This window comes from Lepus europaeus, chromosome 21 (assembly GCF_033115175.1).
Source record: "Lepus europaeus isolate LE1 chromosome 21, mLepTim1.pri, whole genome shotgun sequence".
NCBI classification, from domain to species: domain Eukaryota; kingdom Metazoa; phylum Chordata; class Mammalia; order Lagomorpha; family Leporidae; genus Lepus; species Lepus europaeus.
In genome coordinates, this window is record NC_084847.1 from 17,143,438 (window position 1) to 17,158,442 (window position 15,005).

General features: G+C 45.1%; 2 protein-coding genes across 8 annotated transcripts in view; one reads left to right on the top strand and one right to left on the bottom strand.

Annotated features, from left to right (window-relative positions):
• LYRM1 (LYR motif containing 1) overlaps positions 1 to 7,471 on the bottom strand; it is a 28,038-nt gene extending 20,567 nt beyond the window's left edge. The window contains exon 1 of one of the 4 annotated variants that reach the window (XM_062180390.1): positions 7,301 to 7,471. Coding sequence is in view for 2 of the 4 variants with exons in the window: in XM_062180389.1 (XP_062036373.1) it covers positions 6,322 to 6,411 (90 nt within the window). In the remaining 2 variants the exon portion in view is untranslated. Of the gene's footprint in view, positions 1 to 2,992; positions 3,045 to 6,321; positions 7,209 to 7,300 lie in introns of those variants that run through there. The other 3 variants (XM_062180389.1, XM_062180387.1, XM_062180391.1) reach the window with 3 other exon arrangements.
• Positions 7,472 to 7,828: 357 nt separating this feature from the next.
• The window catches only part of DCUN1D3 (defective in cullin neddylation 1 domain containing 3), a 40,852-nt gene continuing 33,675 nt past the window's right edge, over positions 7,829 to 15,005 (top strand). Inside the window, exon 1 of one of the 4 annotated variants that reach the window (XM_062179970.1) lies at positions 7,829 to 8,004. The gene's annotated coding sequence lies outside the window, so the exon portion shown is untranslated. Of the gene's footprint in view, positions 8,005 to 8,260; positions 8,318 to 15,005 lie in introns of those variants that run through there. The other 3 variants (XM_062179971.1, XM_062179973.1, XM_062179972.1) reach the window with 3 other exon arrangements.

Here is a 15,005-nt window from a genome sequence, read left to right on the forward strand (position 1 = left end):
TGGGACCCCTTTGTTGTCCTATGAATGCCCAGTTCACGTAACTGAGATTTTTTTTTTCTTGCCTATCTGCTGCCTCTCACCCTCTGGCTTCCATTACCTACAGGGGTGCCCCTTTCACCCTGACACTGGATCACTGCTCTGCTCTGTGCAGTGCTGGCATTTACCCCCATCATAACATTCACCCTACTCTACAGGAATTTTCTGTTTGACTTCCCTTTCTTTTTTCACTATGTGTGTATGTGGTAGAAGGTGATGGGAAGAAGGTTGGAACTGTATCTCATTCACTTCACTCCTAGGCCAGGCAGAGCTGCAGCATAAAAAAAAAACATAATAAATTGACACACATGAAGAATGGTCACCAGTATGTCCATTCTCATACTGAGAGATCCATGGTGGTATTTGGATCGGGTTTCCTAACTGAATATTCACAGCCAATTTAAAATACTAATCCCAATGATGTTTTCCAAAGCAGTGGGTAACAGGATAAAGAAGTGGAAACTCAGTGTTTTTTCAGGAGTGGGGAGGGACTTCTTAATTCTATCTAGGGCAGTCTAAGTTACAGTTATGATGTAACCCTTACTCTAAAGCTTTTTAAAGTCCAGTTAGGGTTGGTCCACTGGAGTGAAATGCTTTACAATGTTTCTGTGAAACTTTAAACACAGAAAAATGGGTTTTCATACATTTTTTAAAAGAATTTATTTATTTGAGAGGTAGAGCTACAGACAATGAGAAGGAGAGATAGAAAGATCTTTGGTCTGCTGGTTCACTCCCCAAATGGTTCCAATGGCTGGAGCTGCACCAATCTGATGCTAGGAGCCAGGAACCTCCTCCAAGTCTCCCACATGGGTACAGGGGCCCAAGGACCTTGGCCATCCTCCACTGCTTTCCCAGGCTATAGCAGAGAGCTGACTGGAAGAGGAGCAGCTGGGACTAGAACAAGCGCCCACAAGGGATGCCGGCGCCGCAGGCAGAGGATTAACCAAATGAGCCACAGCACCAGCCCCGATTGAAAAGCAATCACTTTGAGAAATAAGGTTCAGCTCCTTGCACCCAATTGATCATTAAGGTTAAAACAAACCCAGAAAATTTTAATTTAAAGCTTTTGTCATTCTGAAAACCTATAGGGAACTAAGATGCTAACTATAGGGAACCTATAGGGAACTAACTAAAGCACTCAGGCTTTCTTGTCCTGGATAGCAAAACAGAGGATGTTAGTCTGGGGTTTAGACGTTTACTTTTTTTTTCTTCATTTGTAAAAACTATCAGATGTAATACAAAAGAATGGATGTATGAGCTATGAGGGGACAAACCTGGGTTTGAATCCTGACTTCTTTCCATTGAGAAATTAGCAAATTATAAACTTCCCACACCTCAGTTTCTTGAAATTTAAAACCTTCTTCAAAGGGTTATAAGGATTATTCCTGAGATAATCCATGTAAAACATTTAGCATGAGTTCAGAGAGGCACAAGTTACCTGAATAGGAGGAAATAAAAGAGTAACAATGAAGCTTCTTTTATCTACTGTAAGCTTTGTCTGCAGAGAAAGGAAAAGAAATGTGTGGCCTGTTGGTGAATTTATTACTGTGTGCAAGTAATGGATTTTCCTAAAGCTGTTTCCCTCTGATCATTAATAATCCCTGTACAGTAAAGGGCTATTGTTCTTCAGTATGAGTAAATAACCCTGTTGGAGACACCGCTTATCTTCAGAGCACAGCTCATACTTCTTACTGGAAATATAATGCAGGTGCCAACACCAAAGGCATGATCAGGCTTTCCATCTTATTTTTCTTCCTTTATCTCTTACACCTTGTTTACCCTTCTAGATCTGTTATTGTCCCTACCTTTTGGCATACACCATACCCTATACAATATCATCCTACGGGGCCGAATAACCTTCAAGTGAATCTGCCCCCTCATATCCCTAGAATCCAAAAAGGGAAGTATAAGGCTACACGCTGTTTTGCAAACCTCATGATATGCTTACGTGGTATACTGAATCATACCACAGCTATTCTCTGAAGCAGCATCTTTTTACACAGAAAGTGACAAGAATGTGGTATGGCAGAGATAGAGTACAGGAAGAAGGTAGATCACATTTTAATTTTATTTAAGGAAAAAATTAGGTTAGATCTTATAATATGGAAAATTTTCAAACCAAAGGGCAGAAACAACTATCAGGGAGTAGGCATTGTGGCACAGTTGGGTTAAACTGTCACTTGGGACACTGCATCCTGTATCAGAGCGTCCCAGCTATGGCTAACTCAGCTTCCAATGCAGCTCCCTGCTAATGGACCTGGGAAGGCAACAGATGATGGCGCAAGTATTTGGGTTCCTGTCACTCGCGTAGGAGACCTGGACAGAGTTCCTGGCTCCTGGCTTCAGCCTAGCCCAGCCCCAACTGTTGCATGCATTTTTTTTTTTTTTTCCCGACAGGCAGAGTGGATAGTGAGAGAGAGACAGAGAGAAAGGTCTTTCTTTACCGTTGGTTCACCCTCCAATGGTCACTGCGGCCGGCACATCTTGCTGATCCGAAGCCAGGAGCCAGGTGCTTCTCCTGGTCTCCCATGCGGGTGCAGGGCCCAAGGACTTGGGCCATCCTCCACTGCCTTCCCAGGCCACAGCAGAGAGCTGGCCTGGAAGAGGGGCAACCAGGATAGAATCCGGCGCCCCAACCGGGACTAGAACTCGGTGTGCCAGCGCCGCAAGGCGGAGGATTAGCCTGTTAAGCCACGGCGCCGGCCTGTTGCATGCATTTGGTGAATGAATCAGCATGGCCCAGCCCTGGCTGTTGCATGTGCTGGGGGAGTGAACCAGCAGATGGAATCAATCTGTCTCTCCCCTTCTCTTTCATTCTGCCTTTCAAATAAATAAATAAGCTTGTGTAAAAACAGATTTAAAAGATAAGCATTAAAAAAAAAATGAAAACAAGTTTCAGTGTCTGAAAGACTTCTAAAATAACTATCCCAAACAAGATCAGAGGAGGCAGACTTACCCATTCTCATGATTCCCATAGATGTTCTTCAATTTACCATGGAGTTATGTCCCTAAAAATCCATTGCAAGTTGAAAATATTGTAAGCTGAAAATGTACTTAATACAACTACCTTACTGAACAGCCAGAACTTAGCTTAGAAACCCAGTGCAATGCAGTGCAGATTATTAGCTGTTCACACTCTGACGCTGCCACTGCCCAGCATCACCCAGGAAAAGACCAAAATGAGAAGTGTACTTTCCACTGAATGTATATCGCTTTCTCGCCTTTGTAAAGTCAAGAAATCCTAAGTTGAGCCATCTTAAGTTGGGAACTGCATGTATATGGTAACAGCACTGGCCCCCAACACAAGATGATACTTGTATGGGGGAACTCCAATAGGGCTATTATAACCAAGATTAGAAGTTATGAATAGAAATCAAGTAATGGGTCCCTCAATTCAAATGAAATGGAAGTATATGTTTCCTTCTCAGCATATTTTAGGAGACAACGACAAGGTAAGGATAAGGATTAGAGGTGGTGAAAACCAGTTACCAGAAGTAGGAGGCAGAGTTAGAGATGGAAGGGGCAGAAATATAGAAGACAAATGTTAAAGACCAACCAGTCATTCATTGATAACCCCGTAGCTGGGATCTTCAAGCCTTCCTAGCAACTAGGGAAATCAGAGAACACAAAACACTGAAGATGCTAATTCTGATCTGGGGCAGGTATTTTAGTCTAGTGGTTGAGGCCTTCATCCCATGCGGGAGTGACTGGGTTTGAGTCCCGGGTCTGCCAACCCCTCCCACCCCACCATTCCAGCTTCCTGCTAATGCACACCCTGTGAGGCAACAGGTGATGGCTCAAATAAATAGTTGGGGCCCTGACACCCACATGGGAGACTCAGGCTGAGTTTCTAGCTCCAGGATTCCTCTGGGCCAATCCCTTGATGGTGCAGGCATTTGGGGAGTGTACCAGCTGAGAAGATATGTCTGCCTCTGTAACTTTCAAATAAATAAATATATACACCTGCTTTGATACTTTCTCAAGTAATTGGATTAGGAAACTGACAAAAGGGCTTTGGTTCCAGTAGATACAGCTGGAGCTTTCTAGCTCCTGATCCTAGAGCCAACTACAAGTAACTGCACTTTGTTGCAGACTCTCTTCCCATTAAATAACAAATGCACCAGAGCTTCTTCCTAGCCAGTCCCTTGCGAGTAGGTGCAATGATTTTTCATTTTTACATATGAGGAATGATTAGCACCCACTGTATCTTCAATTCCTCCCATCCTGTGCTGACCAAAAGAAATGTAATGGACCGATTTTATGTCTGCCTTGTCTAACAGGGTAGACACTGATTACATGTAGTTACTGAATACTTGAAATATTATTAGTCTGTCTGAGAAACTTTTTAGTTAATAGTCGTATGTGACTGTGGTTATATATGGACCACACAGCTGTAGCCTAGGAATTGTAAATGAAATGCCTACAGGGGTCAGCCAGGTAAGTGGGAGGGGACACTTTGGCACACTTGGCATGTGCCACATAAAAAGGGGGAAGCAACTCTTCACCTCTAGCTGACTGCTGCTGTTAAGAACCTCTAGGAACCCTAGTCTGGTGGTGCCGGATTTCCCAAAGGAAACTGAAAATCTGGATTCTGATGTTCAATTCTTATTTATTTTTTTTAATTTATTTTGTTTAAAGAATACAACTTTATGCATTTAATATATACAGATTTGGGAATATGATGCTTCTTCCCCCCACCTCCCTCTCACCCATACTTCCGTCACTCTTCCTCCTCCCTCTTCATTTCTCTTCTAAAAATATTACTTATTTATTTGAAAGGCAGAATTACAGTGAGAGAGATTACATCCACTGGTTCGTTCCCCAAACAACCCTAATGGCCCATCTGGGCTGATCCAAAGCCAGGGGCCAGGAACTTCTTTGTTGTCTCCCACGTGGACACAAGGGCTCAAGTACTTAGGCCATCCTCTGCTGCCTTCCCAGGCACATTAGCGGAAAGCTGGAGGTGGAGCAGCCAGGACTCAAACTGGCACTCCAATACGAGATGCCATTTTTGCAAATGGTGGCTTAATCTGCTACACCACAATGCCAGCCCCACTGTCCAATTTTTAAATGTTGGCAAGTAAAAAACAAAACAAAACAAAACAAAAACAGAATCTAAGTCACTTTGTGGGCTGACCAGTATGTTTGCAGGTGGTAGCTGTCTTGCCAGTCTGCAACCTCCAATCTAGGACAACTCTTTCAATTCAAAAAGAAGGGGCTGGGCCTGGCGCTGTGGCTCACTTGGTTAATCCTTTGCCTGCAGCGCCGGCATCCCATATGGATGCCGGGTTCTAGTCCCGGTTGCTCCTCTCCCAGTCCAGCTCTCTGCTGTGGCCCGGGAAGGCAGTGGAGGATGGCCCAAATGCTTGGGCCCCTGCACCCGCATGGGAGACCAGGAGGAAGGCCCTGGCTCCTGGCTTTGGATTGGTACAGTGCCGGACGTAGCAGCCATGTGGGGGGTGAACCAACGGAAGGAAGACCTTTCTCACTGTCTGTAACTCTACCTGTCAAATAAATAAATTAAAAAATCTTAAAAAAAAAAAGAAGAGGCTTACCCAAGGCAAATCTGCTGGTCACTAGCTGGTCCAAAATTGAAACTCAGGTATTCTCATTATTCTTCTGATATCCTTTCTGCTATATTATTGACTATAATTAAGACTGTATTAGCAGCATGCCAGTAACAAGCCCCTTTGTCAGAAGGTATTAAAATTCCATGGCTGCTACCTTATGAACACAGTGTTCCTATCCAACCATAACCACATGCTAGGATGTATAGGCAAGGCTCTGTACTAGGAGTCATTTAGACACAAAGAAGAAATAGTCCACGGAGGAGATGGACATGCAAATATATATATATAAACAGGTTTTCTATAATGGACAGAAATTACCTGTTCAAAGCCCAAAACCACTGACTGCTGGGAGCAGGGAGGCAGGGAAGAGATTAGAGCCAAGCCTCAGAGGCTGAGTAAATGCTGGCAAGTGGGTGGATGAGCCTCATGGATTCTCAGGGTGGGTCCCGTTATGCCAGGTTATGGTGTGTGTGGAGGGGTGTTTCTTTCCTTTTATCTTTCATGTCTTGGCCAGGTTAAGAATCTCCCTTGCTGGCTTCCCCGTTCTGGGTAAAGGCTAAAGGTTAAGTGCCCCAAGGGGTTTAGGAACATTTTTTTCATCATCCTCTCCCTAGATGATCTTGGAATAAACTCTCATCTTCACTGGGGCTGTGACTTTTCCCCCCGACCAGCATACCCAACTTGACATCTTCATTTGGACTGCTAATAAACTTACCCAACTTAGTTTGTTCAAAATACAACTCCGGATCCAAACTATCTTCCTGTAGGAAGTCCTTGGTTCCTCCTTCTCCCAAACACTTCGCATCCAACTCGCACTACGTCCTGCAAGCTCTACCTCCAAAATTCATTCATTCTGAACCTAATTCTCCCCATTTCCACTGTGGGGACACTACTGTCACCTCTCCCTTAGCCTGCTGCAACAGCCCCTAACAAGTCAACTTCCACCCTTCTCCATCTAGAAGGCCAAGTAATATTTTTGAAAACGTAAACGAGGTAAGGTTAAAAAAAAAAAAAAAATCCTGCAGTAACACAAGGGCCAAGCGCTCGCCTTGGGCAAAAAGGCTCTAACCTATGAGCTCTGCCACGGCTTTCATCACAGAGCGCTGTGCCCCCTTCTGCTTCAGCCCCATGGCCTTAGCTGTCTCCTACCTTAAACTCCTTCCCATTGGCTCCCTTCTGCACCTAGAAAGCCCATTTCCTCTATTTGTGGCCTGCTCCGAACAGCCCTCGGCCCATCGTCTGTCCCGTCACCTGGTCTCGGAGGTCTGATCTACTTGCTAACTCCTGCACGCGCACTAGAAAGCACAATGCTTCCTTCAAGTTCTCACATCCGGCTCTCACTGTCCTGGAAGGCCTCCACTTCCCCACGGGGTCTTCTCGGGGTCTCGCTTCCCCAGTCACACGGACTGGCCCCGACCTCCTCCCACCACCTACACCTGCGAGTCCCAGAGATTCAACATAAAGCCTCAGAGAGACTGCAAGGCAGGCCTCCCCTTCCAGGCACGCGGGCCACTTGGTGTGGCAGGTTCCCGAGGCCAGCTGCGTGGACACCGAGCCGCCCCCGGCGAGGCTGGGGTCACACAAGCGCGTCTCCTAGCAACGCCGCACCCCCACCCCATCCCTGCTCCTGGGGAGCCAACCCCCTCCCCCCAGTCTCGGCGCCAGGAGTCCGCGTCTCCAGCCCTTGCACTCACTCTGCGTCAGCTCTGCCTTCCCCCACCCACAGAAGCGCGGCAGCCCCCGGCGGGCTGGGAGGAGGCGGTACCAGGAGCCTCGCGGAGCGGAGGCCGACGGAGCTAGGGCTGGTCCGGTAGGCCAGGCCGGGCGAGACCACCGGCGGACCTCTGTGGGAGCGCTCGTCCCAGGTCAGGAGTAGTGTGGAGCCTCCCTAAAACGTCAACTCCTACCCCGTTCTCCGCCCCAGCCAACAGTATAGCCAACCGCATCCTCTCCCTGTTCTCCCTCCACCCCTTTCGTAATCCTGCCCACCTCATTCCAGCCCCCCACAATGGTCCAGTCCAGCCCCTCCCACCTCCCCCGCCCAGTCGCTACGCCCTTGCCCTTACTTGGCGACGGCTTCGTACGTCCTCGCCGACGTCATGACGCGAGTTCCCACCCGCTCCCTCCCCGCCCCTCTCTCATTCTCCCTCCTGGAGCAGGCGGCCGGCGGGGTTACCGGAAGTGATGATGCAGGAGGCGATGGAGGGGGTGGGGCTTCGGGGCGGCAGCCGCCGGTGGGCCGCCGATGAAGAGGAGGCGGTGGCAGTGGTGGAAGAAGAGGCGGCGGCGGCGGGGGTAGGGATCCTGGAAACGCGAGCGGGGATGGTAGGTGGTTTGGACCCGCCGGGCCGCCGTCGTTTCCAGAAAGGGTTTGACTGGAGGAACCTCTGGAGCAGCTGTGAGTTTTGGGGGGGGGAGTTAAGAAAAAGGGGGGGCACTGAGAGATGAAGGGGCGGGGGTTGGGTTCCTTCGAGAAAGGGGGGGTTGGAAGGGGTGGAGTGGAAATCAGCGCCTTGTCTGGACTGGTCCCTCTGAAGGAAGAGGCTGTGAGGGGAGCCTGTGGCGTGTCAGCCGCAGGGCTCTGAGAACTTACCTACTGCCCCTGCTCCCCACCGCCAGCACCTCCCAGCCCGGGGCGTGGGGGTCTGAGGCCGGAGGTGCCCCGGAGCGGGTGCAGACTCTGGTCCTGAGTCCCGGCTAAGCGCTCTGAGGTAGGACCCCGCGGGGGAGGTGGTGGGTGACTCTCCAGCTCCCTCCGCCCTTACTGGCCTCCCCACCCCCATCCTTCTCTTTAATCGTTAACAGCCCTGGAATTAAGGGGCTCAGACCCGAAGGCCTTTCTGTGCACCTTTGCTACAAACGATAACCATCTGTGTCTGAGGTCATGGGGCTGGAGGCTTCGCCTGTATCCTGTATAGGAAGTGGGACGGGGTGACAAATGTATTGTTTTTTCCACTCTCCCCTCCTACTCCCCCCCACCCCTCATTTCCACTTTAATATTCCGTGGCTGAGTGACAATCGTGTGTGGGTTTTTTTTTTTTTTTCGTTTTTTCCTTACGGCGTTTAATACCTTGGTTACCTCTTTTGAATCTGGTGTTCAGCCTCTATCCCAGATCTTAACTGCAAGCTTTGTAATACTTGAGTTTCAGGCTGTGTCACATTGGGAGGACCTCTCCGTGTTACCCTGAGCATTTTCTTTCATGAGCAATCCTAAATGGCAGCATAGCCCAGGAATCAAGGTCCCTGGCTCTGAATAGTTTACGTGTGAGAAATTTACATGTTGTCAACTCTTTCCAAAATGATTTGATGTTAGGCTAATTCTGGATTTCTGTGTTTCTCTACACCCACACTTCATGATGCACTTCAGAGAACAGAAAACCCCATATTACTTTTTTGTTCCTACAATTGGACAATAGCTCTTTTATCGTTTTCTCCATATGTGTGTCTGGCACTCAAATCTTAAGTGACACATTCTACTTCTGCTCATTTTCATCCTATTTATTGATCTTTCTTTGTGTGTAGATGGTCTTAAATGAGGAGAGAATGTGATGTGTTTTAAAGAAGAATAACAGCTATGAAAAAATTGGGAAACACAAAGAGTGATTGGAAAGGAGGTCTCTTTGTTGATACTCTGTTGGTTTAAAAAAAAAAATCACCAAGTAGCGCTTCTCTAACACATCCTGTGCATAGATTTCAGAGTAAAGTGTGATGATTCTCATTTTAGTGTTAATGTGTTCTTTGAAAATACTCTCATGTGAAACTGTTTTCTAAAAAACTTTAAGAAACAGTGCCTAAATTTTAGGGGTCCTTTGTTTAGAAAGTGTCCATAAGTCTTCTTGACTGAGTTTGATATGCACATTCTAGGAAAATTATCATACGGGGTGTTGTTCTGATGCTAGAAAGAAAGTCCTGTCCTGTTTATCCATAGTTTTCAGGCCTGATAAAACAGTACTTAATGCCTTAATTGTACAAGTAGCTGTGTTTAGCTGTTTCACAGAAGTACAGTCAAAGAATGACTGCTATTCTCATCTTAATTGATTTGGAACCTAATTTGCCATTTAATAAAAAAAGTCCAAAATTCATTCATTTATTGACTGGTGACTAAGTACTTGCCAGGTTTTTAAGCACTTGGTGTACAAAGGTGTACACTGGCAAAAGATCTATGCTCTCATAGAGCTTAAATCAGAGTGGGGGTTGGGACAGATATAAAGATAAGCAAATATGATTTTGATTACGTGTTGAAAATAAGATTGATACAGAAAGTGTCTGACTGGGATGCAATCAAGGAAGACCTCTCAAAGGAAGTGACACTAAAACTGGGCTTCAAGTAAAAAGGATAAACCACCATGCAAAGATAAGGGGAGGAATCCTCCAGGTTCAGGGAACAGCTAGTTTTGAAACTGGCAGGAGTGAGCTTTGCAAGTTCCAGGGACTGGGAAGAAAGTGCTGGCCAGGCCACGATGAGATGTTCACTGGCCAGAGCTTAGTGAACAAAGAGGGTGGAGTGAAGAGACCAGACAGAGAGGTAGAGGCAGGGCTCAGAATTACCTAGGCAGACTAAGGGAAGAAAATAGAAAGTGATGCCCCTTTTTTAAATTTTATTGCCTTTTGTAAGATCTTATCACCTATTTTTGCATATGCTCTTGGACTACTGTGATTTTTAAAAGTCCCTGTTGAGAGTGGGAAAGGGGGAAGTAATGGGTCAGCCCTGTGTTTTCTAACAGACAGATCTCAAGCCATGTGTTTGAAAATTCACAGGAATGTTCAACTGAAGGCATCTTTTTTTTTTTTTTAAGTGTTTTGTCTCATATACTACTATATAAAATGGCATGGTGAGTACCCCAGATGTGTTCTAGCATCTCAATACTCCTTTGCTTCCAGCTCTGCATGAATTTAAAGTTGAAATTTGGGTAAAAGTACTAATAATATGCTCTTGTTGATATACAAATATGGCCATCAAGATCGAAGTTTCAAGTTGTTTTTTGGTAGAGAGGCAGAGTTTATGTTGCAATAGTTCCACTCTTGTCTGGTTCTCTCGATGACTAATAATACTCAGCTGAGGTGTTGGTTGGTGCTAAAAGTTCATTCAGTGGCTTTCATTAGATAATGACCATTGTGGGGCTCAATTCCACTATGTTGGCATCTTCGGGTTGGCATATAACCAAGGGGATTAACCTACTTTTGCCTCCGGTAGTCTGCTGCTTTTCAACCTCACCTTAACCAGATTGTCCACTTGAGAGTCTCAAGACTGCTTGATTTGGCCCTCTTGAGCCATATTGCAATGGGCTGAAACAGAAAGAATATGCTTTTGCCTTCTTTTGAACTCCACAACAGTGACTAGTGTGTTCTTTGAGTGAATTGGTCCTTTGAGCCAGGCAGTTGAGAGACTTAAATGTTGATTAGGCTGTTTTAGTAAACTCAGTTTAGAAATGCCAAATAAAATGTTTCATGTTTGGAAAGACAAATTAGAAATTGAGGATTTGTTGCCTGTTTTAGGTTTTAGTACTCTTAATGGTACCTGTAGATGAATTGTCAAAACCAACTTGAACAGAGATTTCTGGGCAGTCTTAGGGTCATGATGGGGATGAGGTAAAGCCTGGTACTGAATTACTTCATTTCAGCCTAAATGCAAACAGAAAGTCTTAGTTAGCAAGCAGATGACGAAAGTGAACAGCTAGAACCAGGCAAACAATTGACTCCACCCCCCACACTATAGAGTATTTCAGAAGAATGGAGAATAGATAGTGATGTTTGTGACCCAGGTTCAAGATTTTGGGCTTGACTGTATATGCTAGTGCTGGGCATAAAGTTCTCTACCCAGTGAGTTTTTAATCTGTCCACTATTCATCTTCATTTCAATGGTTTATTATAACTCCAGTATGAAAATATCCTGTAGGCTGAAATTTCAGCAGCCTGTTTGGAGACTGGTGACTGTTTTCTAATTTTTGAAAGGGGGTGGACGGGTAGGAGGGGACTTGAACACAGGGAGAAACCATTGATTCCCACATCAGCCATTAATTGTGTTTGGGGAAAGAATCCGCAAATTTAAGTAAATTTGGATTATTTGAGCTGGTCTTTTAATATAGAGTACCAGTGGACTTGCTTTTTCATTTTGACTTTTTTTTTTAATTTTTTTTTTTAATTTTTTGAATTTTGACTTGTTTTTAAGATTTATTTGAAAGCAGAGCATGCTTCCATCCACTGCTTCACTCTCCAAATGACTTCAACAACCAGGTCTGGGTCAGGCTATAGCCAGGAGCCAGAAACTCCCATGTGTATGTCAGGGGTCCAGGGATTTGCACTATTTATCACTGCTTTCCCAGGCTTATTAGCAGAGAGCTGGATTGGAAGTGAATCAGGTGGGACTCTTAACAGGCATTCTGGTATGGGATGCTGATTCACAAGCTGTGGCTTATCCTGCTGCACCACAACACTGACCCCACACTGGGGGCTTTTGAAGAAACTTCTGGAAAGTAGCCTGCCTGGAGAGCTGGTTGAAGCCACTTACTTTTGGAGTGTGGTTTTGCTTTGAGTTAGATGATTTAATCTGATTTTGTTACCGTTTTGATATATATGCTGCAATAAGGCGAGTTCATCATATATCGGCTGCCGATTGTTTTGAGGTGAAGAAGGGGTAACTCAGATTGAAACAATGGTAATTATGAGGTAACTTCTGTTTACTTTACAATTACTTCTTTGTGTCTGTTTGCAGATGTTGGTACCAGTAAACCAGGATCAGTTCTTCCTAATTGTTGGTACAGTGTTCTGAAACCTCTTTGCACAAGGGACCAGGGTTATTGGGTTAATGTCTTCAGCTCAATTCTAGTTGCACTGCTTCTTTTGTCTATTTTTCTTGGTGATAGTGGTCCTATTTCTATTTGGGGAGAGAAGGAGATAACCACAAGATTTGATCATTTAATTAGTGAATAATTATAAACTAGAATTTAACATATCAACATTACTGAAATAATGAGAGAAAGGATTGAAAGTGGCTCAGACTCTAATTCTTTGAGGTTGTGATTCGCTGAACAACGGAGAAAATGGCAGGGGAAAAAAATGCCAAATTGTCATCTTTAAATGTGTAAATGACGTAAATATTTTACATCAGAATAGGGAAGCTTAGTAAATCAGTCTTGAGGTGGTGATTAGCACTTTTTATGACAAAATAAGTCATCTCTGCCCAGCACCCAGATACCAACCTGATTGCATGGACAGGCAGGCATCATGTTGATGACTCCTGCTTCCTCAGGGCTTAGCCTTGTTTAGGAGTGTCCTTTGAGCTGTGCTGTGATGTTGGACGGAAGCTTAGATTGCATAGTTTTGGAAAGCATCATCTATTTTTCTTTTCTGCCCTGCTGGAGGGCTCACCCTCAAGACCTGGTGACTGGAAATAATTCTGTCACTGAGGCTGGTAGATCCAGATCAGATCTGATAACTGACAGGATCTCAAATAGCACCACTGCAGAGTGTGGGACTTTTCATTTTCTCAGAGTGTTTAGCATCTTATAGCCACTGCCCCCTCTCTCTGCCTATCAGTCCAAGAGACTGTGTATCAGAAAGACCTGCCCCCTTATTTAGTAGTATTTTGCTTTTGCCATGTCAAGCTACAGTTTAGTTACAGCTTTTAGCTAGCATTTATTCTTGAAGAATTTGGAATCTGTGTAGTGATTGCCTAAACTAAGTTGATGTGTGACTTATAATTTGATTCCGAACAAGACTAAAGTCATAGCATTTACATTATTGAATGCAGTTAGTTTCTTTTTCAATTTAGGAAGAAGCAAAATCTTAAGATTATATGATGGGATTTTATTATTTTAAGTGGACTTATTTGTTTGAAGGGCAGCATGAAAAAGAGAGCGGGAGAAATAGAGAAATATTCTATCCACTGGTTTACTCCCCAAATTCTCACAACAGCCAAGGCTGGGCCAGGCCGAAGCCAGAAGCCAGAAGCCAGGAACTCCATTATGGTCTCCCAGGGATCCAAACACTTTGGCTATCATCTGCTGCCTCTCAGAGTATGTATTAGCAGGAGACTGGGTCAGAGGCAGAGGGCCAGGGTAGCAGGTGAAGCTGCTGCCTGGCTCCCTCCTGGTAATGCATCTAGGAAAGCAGCAGGTGGCCCATGTTCTGGGGCCCCTGCCACCCATGTGGCAGCCCTGAATGAAGCTCCTGGCTTTGGCCTGGCCTAGCAGTGGCCATTGTGGCCATTTAAGGAGTGACCCAGCAGATGGAAGATTTTTTTTTTCTCTTTTTCTCTCACTATGTAACTCTGCTTTTCAAATTAAAAAAAAAAAAAAGAAAAGAAAAGAAAAAGACCCAATCCACTGCACCACAGCATCATCCTTGATAGGATGGTTTTGTTTTGTTTTTCAAGCTAAACTTCGAAGAGTCCTCTTAGGGGCCATGGCTGGAGTATGCTTGTAGCAGGGATGAAAGGGTTTTGCTTTCTTGCTTCACCCCACTGCTTTACTTTGCAAAAAATTACTATAATATTCTGTTACACACTGGGCTTCCCCATAACATTTCCGTTGAACAGAATGTTCTGAGACTGAAAACAGGTTGAAAAACAGTGATTTTAGTAAAGATCAGTAAACTTCTTTAAAGTTACAGAACAAGGTACAGACAGGTGCAGGACTAGAATCAAGCCTTCTTTGTTCTCAGTTGCATTGCGTCTCGAAACCAAGTGGATGTAGGCAGCCATTAGAGCTTAACTGAATCCTTGATGTTTGGTCCTCTATATTTCCTGGACTTCACTCGATTTTTAAAAAATATTTATTTTATTTATTTGAAGGACAGAGGGACAGAGAGAGGTCTTCCATCCACTGGTTCACTCCCCAAATGGCCACAACAGCTGGGGCTGGGCTGGGTTGAAGCCAGTAGCCAGGAGCTTCTTCTGGATCTCCCACGTGGGAGGAGGGGCCCAAGCACCTGGGCCATCTTTCACTGCTTTCCCAGGCACATTAGTAGGGAGCTATATTGGAAGTAGAGCAGCAGTGACTGGAACCGGCACGCATATGGGATGCTGGCGCGGCAGGCAGCGGCTTAAGCCACTACGCCACAGCGCCAGTCCCTCAAATATTTTGTTATGAACTATTAGTCTTTCAGAGATGAGTCCTTATAATGTGGCATATGTGAAGGGAAGTGATTTCATGGGTAATGGGGTGAGAGGCTCCTGGTTTTGCGCACGTTGTGGATATTTACAAGGAGAGCTGTTCTGTTCTCCTCACAGTACTTCTGGATGTGACCACATTACATTCAAATAGAGCTGAAGCTTTACCACTGTAAATTCTTGACATAAACTGATGGGTATGCTTTGGCAGGAGTGGGAAGCCTTTTTTCTGCCAAGGGCCATTTGGTTATTTATAACTTGATTCACGGGCCATACAAAATTATCAGCTT